The sequence below is a fragment of the Hemitrygon akajei genome, chromosome 19 (genome assembly GCF_048418815.1).
Source record: "Hemitrygon akajei chromosome 19, sHemAka1.3, whole genome shotgun sequence".
In the NCBI taxonomy this organism is placed as follows: Eukaryota; Metazoa; Chordata; class Chondrichthyes; order Myliobatiformes; family Dasyatidae; genus Hemitrygon; species Hemitrygon akajei.
Genome location: NC_133142.1, coordinates 23,453,504 through 23,474,648, shown reverse-complemented (window position 1 = coordinate 23,474,648; position 21,145 = coordinate 23,453,504). Strand labels below are relative to the sequence as shown.

The 21,145-nt window shown below is 41.0% G+C and overlaps 2 protein-coding genes across 9 annotated transcripts in view; one reads left to right on the top strand and one right to left on the bottom strand.

The window, feature by feature from the left end:
* slmapa (sarcolemma associated protein a) overlaps positions 1 to 9,093 on the bottom strand; it is a 194,140-nt gene extending 185,047 nt beyond the window's left edge. For 3 of the 8 annotated variants that reach the window (XM_073072257.1, XM_073072262.1, XM_073072259.1), the window contains exon 1: positions 7,902 to 9,093. In XM_073072257.1, coding sequence (XP_072928358.1) covers positions 7,902 to 8,099 — 198 coding nt within the window. In that variant the 5' untranslated portion in view covers positions 8,100 to 9,093. The remainder of the gene's footprint in view (positions 1 to 7,901) is intronic. The other 5 variants (XM_073072258.1, XM_073072264.1, XM_073072263.1 and 2 more) reach the window with 3 other exon arrangements.
* Positions 9,094 to 9,357: 264 nt separating this feature from the next.
* Positions 9,358 to 21,145, top strand: part of dennd6a (DENN/MADD domain containing 6A) — an 87,220-nt gene continuing 75,432 nt past the window's right edge. The window contains exons 1-3 of the mRNA XM_073072247.1: positions 9,358 to 9,771; positions 16,229 to 16,267; positions 16,352 to 16,394. Of these exons, the coding sequence (XP_072928348.1) occupies positions 9,586 to 9,771; positions 16,229 to 16,267; positions 16,352 to 16,394 (268 nt within the window). The 5' untranslated portion in view covers positions 9,358 to 9,585. The remainder of the gene's footprint in view (positions 9,772 to 16,228; positions 16,268 to 16,351; positions 16,395 to 21,145) is intronic.

Here is a 21,145-nt window from a genome sequence, read left to right as displayed (position 1 = left end):
CTTATACTTCAGCTACCTGCACTGCACTTTCTCTTTAGCTGTTACACTACACTGCTACACCTGCCCTTACACTTCCTCCCTCACCACCATTCAGGGCCCCCAGTCAGTCCTTCTAGGTGAGGCGACACTTCACCTGTAAGTCTGCTGGTGTGGTATACTGTGTCTGGTGAGGCCTTTTATATATTGGAGAGACCTGACGCAGACTGGGAGACCGTTTCGCTGAACACCTATGCTCTGTCCTCCAGAGAAAGCAGGACCTCCCAGTGGCCACACATTTTAATTCCACGTCCTATTCACATTCTGATAATGTCTACCCATGACCACCTCTACTGTCAAGATGAAGCCACACTCAGGTTGGAGGAACAACACCTAATATTCCGTCTGGGTAGCCTCCAAACTGATGGCATGAACATTGATTTCTCTAACTTCTGTTAATGTCTCTCCTCCCCTTCTTACCCCATCCCTGATATATTTACTTTTCCCCAGTTCCCCTTTCTGTTCTCTCTCTGCCCATCACTCTTTGTTTATTCTCCATCTCCCCCGGTGCTCCCCTCCCCCTTTCTTTCTCCCTAGGCCACCCATCCCATGATCCTTTCCCTTCTCCAACTCTGTATCCCTTTTGCCAATCACCTTTCCAGCTCTTAGCTTCACCCCACCCCCTCCTGTCTTCTCCTATCATTTCATATTTCCCCATCCCCCTCCTACTTTCAAATCTCTTACTATCTTTTCTTTCAGTTAATCCTGACAAAGGGTCTTGGCCTGAAACGTCGACAGTGCTTCTTCCTATAGATGCTGCCTGGCCTGCTGCGTTCCACCAGCATTTTGTGTGTGTTACTTTAATTTCCAGCATCTGCAGATTTCTTTGTGTTTACACTATACTCTTAATCCAGATTTTCCTTTCTTAATTTATGTATGGAAATTACCTATCTGGAGAGCAGGCATTTACTCTATCTTGGCCCATGTGACAATAATAAACAAATTTCCTTTGAGTGAAAATATTCCCACAATTCTCTTGGAGAGGAATTCCAGAATTTATAACATGCTGAGATGTACAAAAGCAAATATTCCCATGACATGGAGGAGATCCTGCAGTTCGTGGTAATTCCATGCATCTGAAGTACTTGTCTTTCTTGGTAGTTGAGGCATATAATTTCAGCAGAGTTTGTTGATGGTAATCACTGTAAACCATCTACACAAGTGGCGGAAGGATTGAATCCAAGTGCAAATCAAGCAAGCAAGCAGCTTTATCTTGCTTGTTCTTGAAGTTACACCCATACAGAGAGGATTCCATCATATTCACAATCTCAGTTGTACACGGTTGGATTGCTGAGTTTATTTACAATCCTTCTCTGTGGGTATACAGCCACAGTATATATGTGTGACTGATATTGGTCAATTTTGGATCATCTGTGACCTATGGATATTGATGCTGGGAGATTTAGCCACAGCTTTGCCACTGAATATTAGACTTACACTTGTTGGAGATGGTCATTGCCACTTCTCAGCACAAATCTCTATGTGCTGGTCCTGCTGCACACTCAGATGGTTTATTTGCTGAGTACTTATCAACAGAACTTAATATGAAGACGTTTACTGCTTTAGAAGTAAGGCCAGTGAATGAATAGCCAAAGGAAGTTACACTAGAGACACTGATCTGAGGAACTTCATCGATCACATCTTCAGCTAAGATGATCAATCTCCAACATCCATTCCCATCAACCCTTTGGAAGTAATTGACTTTCGCTTCACCTTGCTGCCATACTCATTCAATTGCTGCCCTAAGTTCCTCTCACCTCTCCTCTGGAATTCTGCCCCATGGTCAACTTTCCTACCAAGTCTATCATGAGGGATGGAGTAGAGTGTCCTGTCCAAGCAGGTTACTAGTAAGTGATGTCACTTGACAGCACTGTAAACAAGAGCTTCCATAACTGCTACGATTAACTCTAAACTGGTTGGATAGTAGTTAATCGACTTAGGCACTTCTAGCTTTATATGTACAGGATATACCCAGCTAATTCCGCAGTATTGAAACTGCACTGAAACAGCTTGGCTGCCTTAAGAGTGGAAGTCCTCAGCACTGAACTGAGGACATTGCTTGATCCCATATGCTTCACTATATTCCATGCTCTCAGCTATTTCCTATCATCTTGCAGAATGAAAAGAACTGGCTGAAAATGGGCTTTTATAATTATGGAGATCTCAAGAAGGACTCTATACCTGGCTAAATTTTGTTGAGAGTGCTTTAGGATCAAGGATCAATTTTATTCACTATATTTACACGTATTAGGAATTTGCTACAGTGCATTGGTGTGAAATGCAACAAAAAATTCAATAATTATAAAAGATAAAGATTTATATTAAAAAAACTTAGATTAAACTACACATGGAATAAAATGTGCTTAAGTACCAGCATATTACTAAAAAGTAGTTTAAAGCATTTACAGTGCAGTGACCGAGGTAATAGATTGAGGGGATGGAGGGCTAACTAGAATGGTTATCAGATTAACTGCCCGAGGAAGGAAACTTGGGGTGAAGATTTTATTTCAATAGCCCTATAGCACTTTTCTGAAGGGAGCTTTTGAATGAGACAGTTTGCTGGATGGGGGAAGTGTCTTCAATGATTCAGCGTTATTCTTAGCACTTACATACTGGAGATAGAAATATACTGGAGCCCCCAACTTGGTTTAGTTATTCACAACTACTCACAATTAACTGTGAAGAAATGCAAAGCTTTGTCTCTGATCAATTGATTGTGGGATTGATTAGTTCTATGGCATCCTTTGCCTTAAAACTAGTTACTGGCACCTAAAAAAACAGTCGCTTCGGGCAGATGGAGTTTGTCAGCCGTGGTTGGCAGCTCCAGAAGGAAAACTCTGATCTCAAACCTCCACTGCCTTGCGACTATACCCACTCAAGGGGAAGGCTTCAGGAGTAAACCCCGGGGAAAAATACTGGAGCTGGAGTCCATTAAGCAGTTGAACACAGAGTTCAATGCTGACTTGCAACTCTTGTGGCATTGCTGGTACTGAACTGCACCAGTCTCTGTCATTCCTTTGAGTCCATCAGCTGTATGGAGTGGGGGAGCTTGCTACATGAGCTACAGCTTGCTCTCCATATCGTACTGCCCAGACTTGTGTATCTAGATAACTAGGATGCAATATCCACAGTCAACTCTGTTACGTTTTATTGCCAGTTACCAAACATGTACTTAGGCTTCAACAGGCTACCATACAATTCCTAGGTTTGCGTGGAGCTGCTCATTAAAGCAGGGTTGATACCCTAACTTGACTGTAATGGTAAAGGATCTTTCAGACGAGATTACTGATCATGGGGAGTACAGTCTACTGCCAGTATCTCAGTGAAACTAGTAGTCAAATACCAAATTTTTTGCACGTCATTTTCCATGTATGATTATAGTGCCATACATCACCAGAGCACTCAAGGAAATGACGTTAAAATCAAATGACGAGAAACAAATTGATAGACGTGCATAAAATGATAAGAGGCAGAGACTGTGTGTTATCAATGCCTTCCCACCCCCCACCCCCACCCAGGGGGACAATGGCTAACAAGAGAAGACATACTTTTATGGTGATTGGAAGAAAGCATGGGGAGGATGTCAGAGTTGGGTCCCATCTTTGTTATTACACAGAGAGTGGCAAGTGCATAGGTCACACTGCTGGGGTGTTGATAAAGACAGATATATTAGGGTCTCAGACAGGCACATGGATGAAATGTGGGAGGGAAAGCTTCAATTGATCTTGTAATAAGTTAAAAGGTTGGCACAAAATTATGAGGTAAAGGGCCTATACTGCACTTCACAGTTCTATGTTGATATCAAAGACACCATGGACAAATGCACCTGCCAGAGGGAAATTGGCAAGGACAAACCCAAGTTAGGTTATCCTTTATATTGACTCACTCACTACCTGCTGCAGACCCAGTATGGATCTTGTGTCCTTCAAGACTCAGCTATCCTAGTCAATATGATGTTACCAAGCAATGTGTGAGATGGTGCACATTAATGCAACCTATGTGAATGTTCAATCCTTGATCCCTTCTTCCCGCCCCGAGTGTATCCTCCAAATCTTGTGGATCTGGAGAATCTGAATCAGGATTTCTGTTGACACTTGCACTAACGCCATGAAACCTCATGAGGTTTGTAATCAATTTTGACTCGTCCCAAGCCGCTCCCTCTTCCTCCTCTCTGTTGTCAGATAAATTCACAGGCTGTCTGGCACATTAGCTGCACAATACAATCTGCAAGGGCAATGGCTTGGTATCTTTTACATACTGGTTTACAGATGTTTCAGAAGAGGAAATGCAAAGTCAACTGTGTTGGGACTGTACAAATGTGGTGTTTTAATTTAAGATGAGTGGCTCGTCTGGTTTCATTCTTTTTTCTGCTTTAACACAGTGGTTTTATGTAACAGCAAAATCTTTTCCTTGGGCATTTCAGAGCACATTTAAGAATCGACTGCACTGCCATAAGTCTGGAGTCACATTAAGGTCAAACTGGGTAAAGATGGCAAAAAGGTAGCTGGTGAACCAGATGGGTTATTGTAATAATTCAATAATTTTTATGGTCATAATTACAAATGACATTTAATTTTTTAAAAAATTCCAAAGCTGTTGAGAGCAACTGTGAACTGGGCTCTAGACTATGCATCCAGGCGTCTGGGTTACTAGTCCGGTAACATAACCATTGCTCCAGTACACTTAATCATATTAAATCAGTGTCTTCCTATTATCAAATACAGCAATTGGAAACTGTCACTCTGTACTTACTTTAACTACCCTATTTGCAATTTTAAAGAAATCTATCAAATATCTTTTTAACATATCTCTCCTGTAAACAAGTTTTCATATTAAATCTCACCGCCCCCAACATCCTGCAGTAAATCTTTTTGTATCTTCTCCAAAGTCTTCACCCTTCCTAAAGTGTACTGGAGAATTGGATACACTTCCCCAGCATGACAGAACTACAGTTATATATAGTTCCACTTTAACTTATTAACATGAATATTACGTTCCAATTTTTAAAAGTCAGCGATCTTTCATATTTTATCAACCGTTTTGTCCTGCCTCCACCTGAGATTTTTTTTTAATAAAGTTCATTTTCTTGCTTTCTCCACTCTCATACATAATTTAGTTCAGGTGGTCTTCTTTCATTCTTAACAGAATGTATCACACCTGTTTTTTCAACTGAATTTCAATTCTAAACTATTACATCTCTGCCCATTCCACTGGTCAATATCCACAAACACAAGAAAATGCAAAGCAACACACACAAAATGCTGGAGGAACTCAGCAGGCCAGGCAGCAACTGTGGAAAAGAGTAAACAGTTGACGTTTTGGGCTCTCGGTTTCACCCATCACCTGCCACCTTATACTACTTCCTCCCTCCCCCACCCTATTACTTGGACTTCTCTCCTTCCTATCCAGTCCTGAAGATGGGTCTCGGCCTGAAATGGCAACGGTTTTTCCACAGATGCTGCCTGGCCTGCTGAATTCCCCCAGCATTTTGTGTGCCATCCTTTACAGATACACCATTTTCCTCATTGTTTAATTGAATGTCCAAAAGTCTGTTAATTTCAAAATTCTACCACATTCCTCATATCTAACTATTTGAGATATAAAAAGTCTAATAGTGGATGCAGTGTGTTTGGATGTTCAGCAGATTTTTAGTAAGACCCCACAGATAACTTTGGTGAACCACCAAGGGATAACACACTAGGGTTGACAGAAATAAACAAAGAAGTTAAAAAAAAATGGCTCCATTTCAGGTTCACAGACTGCAACTAGTGAGATACCACAGAAATCTGTTGCTGGGCCACAAATCTTCAAAATCTATAACTGAATATAGCATTTCGAATTTTGCTTATGTTTCAAACCTAGAGCAGAATGGGATAGTAATGAGGATGCATAGTGGCTCTCAGTGATAAAAGATTAAGGTAAGGCAGTTTATGTTAGAAAAAGATGCTGAATTTTTTTTTTTAAATGGTGACATGTTGAGAAACACTGAGCAAAGGGGCCCAAATAACCTGTCACAAGTCACTGAAAGTTAAATGCAGTAGGAAATTGAGGATGCAAACAGCACAACAGCCTTTATTGCAAAAGGATTCATGCACTCAGGTAAAGACATCTTACTACAATTACATAAGGTCTGTTTGAGATCACACCTGGAGTGCTGTTCCCTTTACCCAAAGAAGAAAATGCAAAATGAAGATCGATAGATTTTTGGAGTTTAAAGGAATTAACAGATTGGGAAGAGGACAAGAAAATGGACTAGAGGCAGATCAGCCATAAATTTATTCAAAGGCGGTGCAGATCCAGCCAACTTGCCAAATGGCCCACCACCGCTTCTATGTCATATGTTTTATGCTCTAATGATTGGAGGAAACAACTTGTTTCCTCTAATCATTAGAGCATATAAATAGGAAAAAAAAATGTTTCTCCTACCCAGTCAGATAGGGACATGCATCTCTCCCTTTCCACCAAAGAGATGCTAGTCCCCGTCTGAAAGGGTAGCAAAATAATTTCAATGATTTAAAACACTGCAATGTAGATCACGTAAAGTAGTCAAAGCTCAGGAAAAGACATTGTAACTGTATTGGACAAGATTGCTTTTTATTGGACCTATGAGAGCATAGAGTTAACAGTAGCCTTCTGAGAGCATCTAGTGACTTGAGTACATTCAAAACCAGAATCAGAGTCTTGGGCAGAATTCAGGGGAACACTTGGGCAGGAAGGTTGATCTGTGGCTCAAGATCAAGCATGATCTAACTAAAATGGTAGAAAAGGAGCAGAGTCTTCTACTACTGTTTTTTTTTTGATACTTTTTTTAAACTTTGCAAGTGTAAAAAAAAACTGTGGTGTCATTCTTTCTGTTATTACATCACAAAGTATAATCTAGTTAATTAATCAATCCATTAATCTATCTTGACAATTAGTCCATACTTACCCAAGTCGCTGTAACTTCCATCTAATTTACTGTTTCTAAAAGGGTCTCAACTGTCACTTTTAAGCTGACTGACCTATATCATCAAGTGTGTAAATGAAGCACAACCCATTACTTAAATAGTGTTTTTCTACAGATGGGGAGGATAAAAGGGATAATAATTGTTGATAAAATTAAAGAAAATTTGAAGGAAAAGAAATGCAAATGTAATGGTAATAACTGTAATGTTATTATGTTTAAAGTCAAAACTATGGTTCTTCCTATACACTGACATGCAAGTTAAAAACAGGGAGATGTTAGAAACACTCAACAGGCCAAACTTTATCTTTCTTTCTGGCAATGATAGAAACAGAGTTAACTTTTAGATGATGTTTTTTTTAACCAGAGCTATTTCTGTGAAAAAGATAACTGACAAAACCAACTACTCAGTTCACTGCCTGACACGCTTTGAAATCACAGCATTTTCTAGATTTGTTTGAAATTACCAGTACGTATCTATAATACTGACTTTTTTGCTTTGCTATCCTTTTAGAAACTAATGGAAAATGGTATGCTGAAGGCACTGAATCAAAAACTCGTGGTCTGCACAATACAGGGGGAAATCTAAACTCAATTTCTAAACCGAGTAGTAATCTGCAGTGTGATAGGAAAACGGGCAGTCAAAAATTACTCAAAAAACCTGCAGTTTTGGTATTTTAGTTATAATCTTCAGAAACTTCCCCATTTGTCAAATTTTACTGATAACATTTTAGTCAAACTCAAGTCAGTTAAGTCACTAGCTCTCAAGTTAAATGCACGACGATTTTTTTTTCACTAAATGTAGTATTTGGCACAAGGAAATGTGAAAAATGCCACCCAACCTCAGTAAGTCTGCGAACGACTTCCAAGTAATTCATGTTATGTTTTCCACTTCAACGTGGAAGAAGTGTTTAATCCTTACCTTGCCCGTTTTGCGGTCGAACCAGATAAGAGCATGGTTTCGGGAAAGCACTTTGCAGTCGAAAGTGGCGTTATTCTGGGCTGGTCTGCAGCGTGCCACCGACCGACCGATTTTGACAGGCTCGTCCAGGTAGACATGGCGCTCCTGAAAGGGGTGAGAGTTTGGCCGACAGGTGAAGATGGCTAGTGCTGAAGGCATATGGGACTGGTGACGAGCCTCAGTTAACGTGAAGAGAGGAAACTCGCCTTGAGCCACTTCCTGATCCAGAGTGACAATATCGTTTAGGATTAGAAATGATAAACAACCCGGATTTATATATAGGTGCAAATATTTACACACAACATCCACGGACGATTTCTGTACAAAACGAGAGATTCATCTTTCATCCATTAATACATCCATTTCAATAAATCAGCAGCAATTCGACGCATCTCCTGTCCTTGCTTGCAGATCCGTGCGATTACTCCATCGAGTCGGAGTTTATTTACCGTCATTTAGCTTTTAAAACGGTAAAATAAATAAATAAGAAAAACTTATTAACCGAAGTCACGAATGATAAGCACAGCAAACTGCGGAGAAAAGGGTCGGTATGCAAGCAGAAATAGTGTTTTTGCCCCAGTTAGCGGGACAAGGTTACCGCTGCATTTGAGTCACTCTCCCGAGAACACGTTGTGCAGGCTGGTCTCACAGCAGTACCTCGCACATCGTCAGCCCTCCAGCGGGCAAACGGAGGCGGCCCTCGACGCTTGCTGCGGAGAGGGAGCTGGAAGCACCTCTCTTTGTGAGACCTTCCCCGGCCAAAATGCGAGGGAAGCGGGCTCCGCGGCTAGGCCTCAGGCTCCAATCGATCCTGATCGCTGAGTCCAAAGTCGTGAACTTGTGACCCGAAATCAAAACAAATCCTTTCGATCGTGCGCCGGGAGCCGAGCCAGTACCAATCCACGGAGGAGGGGAAAGCCGCGCCTTCGACAAACAAGCCGCCTCTGAGGCGGGCGCGCTCTCCCAACACCCGCGGCCGTTGCGGACGCGAGACGGAACAGGAACTATTCTTCGCGTGGAGACTTGCTCTCCGCCGAGCCCGAGCCTGTAACACGTCCTCCCCAACTCACTCGAGCCGCCATAGCTTCACCGCAACGCATAGGCAACAACTCGATGGCGGAAGCGCCGGCTCCCCTCTGATGAGCACCTCGCCCAGCCAATGGCGGCCGGCAGCCGGCCAAACCGCCGGCCAATCAGAATCCGGGCGATGAGGAGGGTCTCGATTGACGCCACTGCTCAGTGGGCAGTCGATGAGGGCCGGCCCGTCGATTGACGTGGAAAATTAACCAATCAAAGCCACGGGAAGGAAACATGACCGGGTTCTTTTACCAATCAGGAGCGAAAAGGCAGAATGTATGTCTGATTGAGAGGTATTAGGTGAGTGGAGTTCTGATGTGCAAGTGTATCGAAATAGGAGCTCTTAAATGCCACCGTCATTCAGATATTTGGTGCAAGTTGCGCATTATTATTACGTCATTTCTAAATAAGTGAGATGTCATCCTCATGAAATCAAAGTTGAGAGCAAGGGCTAAAAAATTCGGTGCACCTTTAGTGACGCCATACGTAAGACGCAGATGTGCGTCATCACGCCGGAGCGACGTTGGTCCAGTCGGACTGGACGGGATTTTGTCAATTGTGGAGGAAAATGGCTCTGCGGGGTCTGACAGGGGATGCAGATGACTTGGAGGACCTCTTGGATGGCGTTGTCCTTGGCAAAGAGTACCTGTGTGATCCCGACAGATCTCCGTTTTTGCCCTGGGATAGGTTCAGTGCCTGGGTTCACTGCATCTGTGTCGTAGGCTTTGACCTGGAGCTGGGGCAGGCTGTTGAAGTGAGTCAATCGCAGGAAAATAGTTTGCTTGCGGCAACTTGGCTTTGTACATCACCACTTTCGGCGATCCATGTGGAGAGTTTCGTGTTTCTGAACCGTACTCTTTCAATATTAAGTCTTGCGTGAGATCGTGTAACAGATGGCGCTTCATTCTTTGTTGCAAGGCCATGTTTTGTTTGTAAAAGAGCCCACTCGCATTTATGTAAAAAAGATGCATTCGTGACGGGTTCAAAACTCAATAATTTGGGAATTTATTTATCGGAGTAGTTTAGTTTAAAAAAAACATTTGCATGTAACCAAACATAATTGTTTCGTATTTTATGTACAGTATTATCAAAGGGCTTTTGTTTGCTCTTAATGGCAATCTCCAATTTCCAAAGCATGAGATTTGTGCTGATTGGCCTGTTTGGATTTAATGTATTGCTTCTTAGCTACATTAAGGGAATTGCGCCTTTTGTAAACAAGTTGAATTTCTTCAAAACTAATATAGTTTAAGTTAGTAATACGTGCAGCTCAGGCAACCATTTTAATGTAAAAAAAAAGCAAATCTGTAATCGTATTTGGGCTACTAACTTGTTAAGGAACAAACGTTGAAAGGAAAATATGACAAAGTTTTGGACAAAACATTCAGCTTCTCTAATTAAAAGCCTTTTTTAGATATTTGATCTTATGACAGTTAATTGCATAAATACTTTGTTCTACCAGTCTTTGGGTGGTAGTTTAATGGATAGTTGATGTCTCAGGGTAAGAATTGAAGGATCATCGCTCCAGAGACTTAAATACAAAAGAAAAATGATGTCGGAAGTGCTTGCTTTCAGTTGATAAATCAAACTTGGTTACTCTCTGTTCATTTTGATGGATATAATTGATTTCTCAGTACTACTTTTAACATTAATGTAGTTAACCAGGGCAATCTTTACCTTATGTAATAGTAAACTGTCTAGTAATTTACCTGCTACCTTACTGATCTGGATTAAAAATTAATCTTTATTAGCATGGAGTCTAATATTTCAATTACAGTTTGAGATTTTAAAGCTTAAAAGAATATTGTATTAATGGTAAGACTCTTGGCAGTGTGGAGGATCAGAGGGATCTTGGGGTCTGAGTCCATAGGACGCTCAACGCAGCTGCGCAGGTTGTCTCTGTGGTTAAGAAGGCATACGGTGTATTGGCCTTCATCAATCGTGGAATTGAATTTAGGAGCTGAGAGGTAATGTTGCAGCTATATGGGATCCTGGTCAGACCCCACTTGGAGTACTGTGCTCAGTTCTGGTCGCCTCACTACAGGAAGGATGTGGAAACCATAGAAAAGGTGCAGAGGAGATTTACAAGGATGTTGCCTGGATTGGGGAGCATGCCTTATGAAAACAGGTTGAGTGAACTCAGCCTTTTCTCCTCGAGCGACGGAGGATGAGAGGTGACCTGATAGAGGTCTGTAAGATGATGAGAGATATTGATCATGTGGATAGTCAGAGGCTTTTTCCCAGGGCTGAAATGGTTGTCACAACAGGACACAGGTTTAAGGTGCTGGGGAGTAGGTACAGAGGAGATGCCAGGGTAAGTTTTTTACGCAGAGAGTGGTGAGTGTGTGGAATGGGCTGCTGGCAACAATGGTGGAGGCGGATACGATAGGGTCTTTTAAGAGACTTTTGGATAGGTACATGGAGCTTAGAAAAATAGAGGGCTATAGGTAACCCTAGGTAATTTCTAAGGTAGGGACATGTTCGGCACAACTTTGTGGACCAAAGGGCCTGAGTTGTGCTGTAGGTTTTCTATTTTTCAGATTAGTTCCTGATAGTCGAGTTATAGGGGTATGTTACAGTCAGAAAGAATCTGATCATTGCCAATATTCCAGCCCTCTTAAAGTTGAATTTTTTTGCAGTTATGATTTCATTGTGCAAATTCTGATTCGTAATGTCCCTGTTATAAAATGTAGTAAATACAACTTGAAGCTTAGGTTGGTAGCATACCCTTCCACCTCCTACCTAACAAGTGGCAAAAGTTGTGTCCTAAGCTGACCCTATTTCCTGACGATTCAACGTTGAAAGTAAGTTTAATATCAAAGTATATTTATGTTACCACACACAACCCTGAGATTCAGTTTCTTTTGGACATAATAAGTCTATGATAGAATAATAACCATAATAGAATCAATGAAAGACCGCATCAACCTGGGTGTTCAACCAGTGTGAAAAGATAACAAACTGTACAAATACAAAAATAAAGAAATAATAATAAATAAATCAAAGTTTCAAAGTAAGATTTATTATCAGAGTGCATACATATAACCCTGAGATTCTTTTTCCTGCGGGCATAGTCAGCAAATCTGTAGAACAGTATATACTGTGCAAATGCAAATATAAATAAATAGCAATAAATTATGAGCATGAGGTAAAGTGAGGCCATCAGTTGTGGGAACACCAGAAGTAGAATAAATGTAGTTGCCCCCTTTTGTTCAAGGGATATGTGATTGAGATGGCAACTGTTCTTGAACTTGGTGGTGTGAGTCCTGAGGCACCTGTACTTTCTATCTGATGGCAACCGCAAGAAAAGAGCATGGCCTGGTGCTGAGGATCTTTGATGCTGCGTGCTGCTTTTCTATGGCAACGTTTCTTGTAGACATGCTCGATTGTTGCAGTGGCTTTAACCGTGATGTGCTGGACCAAATCCACTACCTTTTGTAGGATTTTCCGTTCAAAGGCATTGGTGTTCCCATACCAGGCCATATTGCAGCCAGTCAGCACACTTTCCACCACATATCTATTGACGTTTGCCAAGGTTTTTGATGACATGCCAAATCACCGCAGACTCTTGAGGAAGTAGAGGTACTGCCGTGCAAACCCAAGGGGCAACTATTTTTTCCTGAGAGTGGTCAGTATATGGAATGACTTGCCAGTAGAAATAGTTGAGGCAGATACAGTAACAACAGTTAAAATTCACGTGGACAGAGGAAAGGTTTAGAGGGTCATGTGTGAAGCTTGGGCAAATGGAACGAGCTTTGCTGGGATTCTTGATCAGCATGGAACAGATGGTAACTGAAGGCCTGTTTCTGTACTCTGTGACTCTATGAAATCAGAACACCCTTCAAGAGTGTGAACCCTCTTGATGCAAAATGTAACTGGTAAGGTACAGAAAACACGTGCCAAGTCACTTCAACCTCTTACTGCTGTGGTCAGAGATTCTCACCTGCTTCAGAAAAGCATCAATCGTACTGGTACCCAAAAAGTTCAGGGTGGGCTGTTTCAGTGACTATCTCCCAGTAGCACTCTCACCTACTATGATAAAGTGCCATGAGAGGTTGGAAAAGGCTAGAAATAACTCTTGTCTGAGCAGGGACCTGTACACACTGCAGTTTGCCTACCACAACAGCAGGTGCAATCTTACTGGCTCTCTGGTTGGCTTTGGAGCATCTGGATAACAGCAATACATACAGTACATCAGGTTACTGCTTATCATTTGCAGCTTGGCATTCAACAGCTTCATCCCCTCAATGCTCATCAACAAGTCTCAGAACCTGGGCATCTGTACCTCTCTCTGCAACTTTCTCATCAGGAAACCACAATCAGTGCAGATTGGTAATAACATAGCCTCCTTGCTGATAACAACAACTCAAAGATGTGAGCTTAACTCACTGCTTTACTCTTTCGACATTCATGACTGTGTGGCTTGTCACTGATCAAATGCCTTCTATAGATTCGCTGATGACACCACTGTTGTTGGTAGAATCACAGATAATGTCAAGCAAGTGAAGAGGAGTAGGATGAATCTGCTGCTTGAGTGGTGTTGCACCAACAACCTTGCACTCAGAGTCAGCAAGATGAGGGAATTGATTGCGGACTTCGGGAAGGGGAAGTCGGGAGAACACATACCAGTCCTCATTGAAGGGTCAGCAGTGAAAAGCGTGAGCAGCTTCAAGATCCTGTGTGTCAGCGTCATATTTCGGAATGGTTCATGAACACTACCACTGTCCAGATGAAGGGTCTCGGCCCGAAACATAAACTGTTTATTCCTTTCCATTGATGATGCCTGGCCTCCTGAGTTCCTCCAGCATTTTGTGTGTGTTGCTTTGGATTTCCAGCATCTGCAGATTCTCTCATGTTTGTGATTCTACTACCATACTATGCCTCTTTTACACTTTTTAATTTGTTTTAACTTGTAGTGATATTAATATCTTGCACAATAGTACTGCCACGACACCATGTGTCAGTATAATAAGCACGATTCTGACTAGTGGCTTTTTATTTTTCTTTACCTTATCCCTTATTACTAGTTTTCCTTCTATATTGTTTTTGTTCAATTAAATATTTGACCCTTCATAAGCTCTTTTAGGATCTAGGTGATTCACTTAGCATTCTTCAGTACAGTCAGCCCTCCTTATTCGTGAGTTCCGCGTGCTCGAATTCAACCAACCGCAAATCGAGAAAACCCGGAAGTGCTCTTGCAGCACTCATTGTTCGAGCAATGTTTACCTCGCGTCTCGTTCGTTCACTACTTTGTTTCTGTGGAAAAATGGCTCCTAAAAAGCAATTACATGGTCAAAGCAATTCCTCAAAGGCTAGGAGGGAGCAGAGCGTAAGGTGCTATCTCTCGCCGAGAAAGTAGAAATATTAGATCTATTGAAAAGTGGCACGTCGCTTTCCGAAGTGGGCCGTAAGGTTGGTAAGAACGAATCGAGCATTCGCACAGTAAAGCAGAAAGAAGCTGAAATTCGTGGAAGTTAAGTCAAGTCACTTTTTATTGTCATTTCGACCATAACTGCTGGTACAGTACAGAGTAAAAATGAGACAACATTTTTCAGGACCATGGTGTTACATGAAACAGTACAAAAACTAGACTGAACTACGTAAAAAACAACACAGAGAAAAACTACATTAGACTACAGACCTACCCAGGACTGCATAAAGTGCAGGACTGCCCCTACAATGGCAAAATGGTCTCGCTGGTTTGTGATAAAGTGCTTGCGAAGACTGAAAAACCATTAAGTGTATGGCTAGAGAACGTGTCACAGAAGCATATCCCTGGCAATGGCCAAATTATATGTGAAAAAGCTCTTAGTCTCTATGAGCACTACTGTGACGGGGTTGATGAGAGTGAGAGAAAAGAGTTTAAGGCTAGTAAGGGATGGCTGGCTGGCTATGTAAAGCGCTCCAGCCTCAAGAACGTAAAGATCATGGGAGAATCGGCATCGGCTAATGCCGAGGCGGCAGCAGCGTTCCCAAAGGAGCTCAAGAAACTCATAGAAGAGAAAGGCTACCTTGCAAAGAAAAAGAAGAGACAGCTTCCTAGAAACAATGTTTCTAACTAAAGCATCTGCAATTCTGAAGTCTCGACATTCAACGCTTGAAGATCCTCAGCCCTCAACCTCCACAGTTCCTGACTTTAGTATTATTGAGCCTCCTCCAAAGCGTCCTTATTCCCTAAACAAGACAGTGTAACAACTACTGTACAGGTATTACAAGTTTTACTTGCCGTTTTACTCGCCTCGCGTCTCGTTCGTTCGCTGCTTGTGTTCTGAGTGAGAGGAATATGTACAGTTCTTTTTCTTGTCAATATTCCCCAAACAAGACAAAGTAACAACTATTTACATAGCATTTCCATTGTATTAGGTGTTATATGTTCTGTAATCTAGAGATGATTAAACGTTTTACTCGTCATTTGATCATTGTTCGCCTCGCGTCTCATTTGTTCGCTGCTTGTGTTGTGAGCGAGAGGAACATGTACAGTTTTTTTTCTTGTCAATATTCCCTGAACATATTGTATAACAACATGTATAACAACTATTTACATAGCATTTACATTGTATTAGGTATTATAAGTAATCTAGAGATGATTTAAAGTATACAGGAGGATGTGCATAGATTATATGCAAACACTACGCAATTCTATATAAGGGGCTTGAGCATCCGCATTTTTTAGTATCCGCGGGAGGTCCTGGAGCCAATCCCTCGCAGATAAGGAGGGCCAACTGTATATTCGGTTGAGGAGATGCAAACTTTTGATGTGTCATGTAGTCCTAGAGTTTGTAGAGGATTCCACAAAGTTTCAAGTGATGGCAAATTGCATTTTAAATACAAATCGCTGTCATACACTTTTGTTCCTGATCACAAAATCCAGGCCTATCTGTCAATTTTGCACATCCTTCAAATACCTGTCTAAATTAGTCATATTAACATTAGCCATATCTGTAAACAATCATGGTACACTGGCAGACTGCTGTGTCACCCATCTTCTGGATGTTAAGTATTAGAGAAAGCACTCAATTTTTGTTATACCTCAATTTTTCATAAGAAATTAAGTATTAGCTTAGAATATATTTCCTTTGAATTACTGAAAGTGAGTCTTTGCCTTAATAAACTACATGCCTTGGGTAGGATAAGATAAGTGGAACTTGTTGTATTATGGCAACTTCAGTATTTTGTGTAAAAGATGCTAACATCATTTATATGTTTCTTCCTAGGTAATATATCCTCCTCATGCAAAATTATCAGACAAAGAGGTTAGTTCAGAAATAACTCCAAACTGATTTTACTCTTTTGGAATCAGTATAGTATGTTATAAATTGCATTCCTTTCTTTTACAGAAAACAAGCATTTGTTATTTATCCTTCCCAGACTCGAATTCAGGTAATTTTACTATCTATTTCTTCAGCAAACTAATATATGCTTCCCTAAAATGTAACGGTCAAAATGCTGTCTATAATGGGTGTGACCTTTTTAAAATTATTTTTATTGGAATGTAAAAATAAAAAAGATAAACTGAAGTAATTATTATTCAGATGTTTTGATTGTTTTAATTGGAGCAGTAGGGTAATTATTGGGGGAAACAGAATGGAATTTATGTGTGAAAGATTCCTTAATGATGCAGCTTGTTTGTGGACCTACAAGGGCAGAAGCTAGATCTTTTCATGATTAATGAAATACATCAGGTTTGTCACCTAAATGCATGTAAACGTCTTTAGAAAAGATTTCAATAAGAACATAGAAGATACGGTAGCTTAACACACTAGAACATTGGATAAGGGCAGATTTTTAAAATGGAGCTAGCTGAGCTGATGATGAATGAAACTGAAGTGATGGGAAAGCGTTTCTTTTTATTTCAAAAATAGTTATGTAACCTTTTCTTGAAAAGGGAAGTTACCTATTGGATGATGTGATTATGTCACATCTAAAACTAATTAACAGGAACTAAGAGGACTAAAAGAGCCACAGAATTCAAAAGTATGTATGGATTTTGCATGTCTATCAGTAGAAACAAATATAATGTTAAGTTAGTTAGCATCCTCAGAAGGGACAAAGCATTGAATAAATACTTGCTAACTGAATAAATACTTGCTAACTACGGTATACTTGTTAAAGACTGCTGTTGGAGAGATGGGAAACCAAGAAGCATATGTGATTGAGATGATTAAATGCTAGTCAGGAAAATGTTAACATCAATTAAATATTAATTTGCTACATAATTGAGAATATAGCTAACTGTAGCCAGTATAAACTTCATGGAAAAAAAGACTGAAGAGCATTTTTTCTGAGGAGCTACGAAATAAGAGAAATTTTAGTGGACTTTTAGGAATGCTTTTGACAGGACACCACGTGACTGTTTGGAGATATAAACGAATAATGAGTTGCGGGAATACTTTCCAGTGATAGCTTATGACTAATGGTATTCCACAGTGTTTAGTTATGACTTCTGTTTACTGTGTATTTCAGTGTAATGGATAATAAACCCAGAGGGAGTGTTGTTACAATGTGCAGAAGGTACCAAGATGGGTGGCAAACTTGGCAACAATTTAAAGGATTATCAATAAGATGAGCATTTTGATTTGAAATGCAGTTTGGTTTTTTAAAACAACATTTAATTTCTGTGAATAAATTAAGGTATTGTGCTTAGTTAGGCCTGAGGAAAAAGTGGAGGTACAAGCTGACAACATATTAATGGCAATATTTTGGGTTAATAAGTTTACAAACAAAAGCAAACAGGAAAAATGATATTTTTGGCCTAAGACTTGTAGAAAATAAAACCTTTGAGGTAAAGGTGAGTTTATATCTGAACTTAATAGGCTTAAGTGAAATATCAGTTTTGGGCCAGGCTATAAGAAGGCCATTGAAGCTTCTTTGGGTTTTGTAATAAGCATCTAAATAATGGCCTTTGCTGCTGTACTCAAAATCCACCAAAGAGTGTTTGTGTGGGCTTCCTCTTTTCTGATGTCACAAAGCAGGATCAGCTCAGTGAAATTCCTGCTAAACAGTGAAATTGGTGTCAATAAGCCGGCTGAGCACTTGAAGAATTTTAAGGAACAATGAACAAGAAAACAGAAAAAGAAAAGCAGTATTTAACCAGCATTTTGTGTATTTATCAGAAACTGAAGATTGGACTTGTGTGTATTTAAGGTAGAAGCCTGAACATTTTTGTTTTAAAAACTATGCATAGTTTTGCAACTTGGAAAAAAAATGGGTGATATAAATAGAGTAGATTGTCTTCTTTCCACGGTGGAAATATTAGAGGGCGTAGCTTTATGGTGAGAGAGAAGAAAAATGTATAAGAGGCTTATGAGGCAAGTTTTTCTTCACATAGTGAGTGATAGGTGCCAAGAATGTGTCACCATGGGAAGTGGTGGAAGCAGTGGTGTAATAGCAAAAGGTGTTTTAACAGGCAGGGGTTGGAGGGATATAGGTCATGTACAAGCAGATGGGATTAGATTCAGTTGGCATCATGGTCAGCAATGATGGGCACCATCGGCTATAGGGCCTTTTCCTGTGCTGTACTGTCTTCAAAGTCATAGTTGAATTTATTGTCATATGCACAACTACCAGAGATTAACCTGACCAAATGTGAAGTGCTGCACCTTGGGAAATCAAATGCAAATAGACATGTATGCTGTTAATGACAAGATCCTTAATAGCGTTGATGAGCCGAGGAACTCAGGGTCCAAGTGGTTAGCTCCTGAAAATGCCGACATAGGTTGACAGTGATATGAAGGCATATGCTGTGCTTGCCCTTATTAGTCAAGGAATTGAGTACAAGAGTTAGGAAGTTATTTCGCAGCTTTATGAAACTTAAGTTAGGCCACATCTGGAGTATTACATTCAATTCTATTTGCTCAAAGACAAGGGTTTTTGGAGAGTATGCAGAAGAGGCTTAACTGGGATACTGCCTGGAATAGATGGCATGTGCTAGAAGGAAAGGTTGGACAATCTTGGGCTGATTCCTCTGATGCTGTGAAGACTGAGGGGATATCTGACTGAATTTTATAAGATTAAGAGAGACGTGGATTTGAGTACACAGCCAGTAGTGTTCCCCCAAGTTTGAAATCTCTTATACCAGAGGGAATGCAATTAATGTGGGAAGAGAGGGTAAATTCAAAGGAGATGTTTGGGGCATTTTTCCCACAGTGGTGGATGCCTGGAATGTGCTGCCCGAGGTGGTATTAGAGGCAAATATGATGGGAAGGAGGTTTAAGAGTTTATTTGATAGGCACATTAATGTGCAGGAAATGGCAGGATATTAATATTGTGTAGGCAAAAGGGGTTAGTTTAGTTAGGCATTTGATTGCTAATTTAATTTGTTTTCAGGTGGGGCTGAACACACAAGGGGCTGTTCAGGTGCTGTACTCTTATATGTTCCACATGCATGCAAAAATTCAATGAAGAACTTACAGCAGCATCACAGACACGTAGCATCATATAATGCAGTATTCACATGAAAGACAAACAAATTATACACAATAATTGCAAATAAACACAATTAGAACAAATGAAACAGTGTACAGTATTTAGTGCATTCATCCCTACCCACTTTTCTCCCTCCTGACACTTATCCCTGCAAGTGGCCAAAGTGCTACACCTGCCCATTCACCTCCTCCCTCACCTCCATTCAGGATCCCAGGTGGGGCAATATTTCAGCTGTGAATCTGCTGGTGCTATCGGCTGTATCTGGTGCTCCTAATGCAGCCTCTTCTACATTGGTGAGACCTGATGTAGATCGGGGAGCGCTTTGTTGAGCACTGTTAAAAGCACTTTTCATCTGTAAAAGGTGGAATTTCCAGGTGGCCAGCCATTTTAATTCCTATCCCTAACCCCGTTCCATTATGTCGGTCCATGGCCACCCCTTCTACCATGATGAGGTTTGATGGAGCAGCACCTCAGTCTATCTAGTAAGCATCCAACTTGATGGCATGAACATTGGTTTCTCCAACTTCAGGTCTTTTTTCCCCCTCCAAATTCCCTCTTCTCCAAATCCCCAGTCTGGCCTCTTCTCTTCACCTGCTTATGACCTCCCTCTGGAGCCCCTCCTCCTCCCTTTCTCCCATGGTTCACTGTCCTCTCCTATCAGATTCCTTCTTCTCCAGCCTTTTGCCTTTTCCACCTATCACCTCCCAGCTTCTTACTTCATCCCCCCCCCCCTTCCCCACCCACCTGGCTACACCTATCATCTGGAACGCAGCAGGCCAGGCAGCATCTATAGGAAGAAGCACTGTCAACGTTTCGTCAACAGCGCTTCTTCCTATAGATGCTGCCTGGCCTGCTGCGTTCCACCAGCATTTTGTGTGTGTTGCTTGAATTTCCAGCATCTGCAGATTTCCTCGTGTTTCCACCTATCATCTACTAGCTTGTCCTCCTCATCCTCCCCCCCACCCCCCCCATTTTCTTATTCTGGCATCTTTCCCCTTCCAGTTGTGATGAAAGTCTTGCCCAAAATGTTGCCTGTTTATTCATTTCCATAGATGCTGCTTGACATGCTGATGTCCTCTAACATTTTGTGTGGGTTGATTGAAAGGAATTAGCTGTTCTTGAACTTAGTGGAGTCGGTCGTCAGGTTTTTGTTCCTCCTGCCAGATGGCAAAAAGGTGGCATGTCTCAAATGGTGGGGATCTTTGATGATAGATACTGCCTTGAGGCAAAGCCTCCTGTAAATACTACTGATGGTGGGGAGAGATGTGCCCATGATGTTTTGTGAGAGTCCACTACTCTCTGCAGCTTCTTACATTCAGATTGCCATAGCAGATGTAATATAACCAGTCAGGATACTTTTAACAGAACATCTGTAGAAGTTTGTAGGCTTTAGCACATATGTTCTATGTATTTAGGCAAAGTTTAAAGTATTTAAGTGGCTTCTTAGGGCTAACGGCTGAGTAATTATGGGTTATCATTCTGTTTTTTATTTTAAAACGGCTGGTGATAGTTATGCAGCAAAGTTGAAATGTAATGATTTTTGATGTTTACAATGAGGTTGTTTCATAAATACCTGTAGTCTTCATCAAGTGATAAGAAGGCTGCTAAACATTGCAGCATCAGTACAAAGAGCAACTTTGAGATCCCTTCAATAAATGCTACACGGATGGAAGATCTGTAACTGCTGTTGGGTTTGCAGTATAATG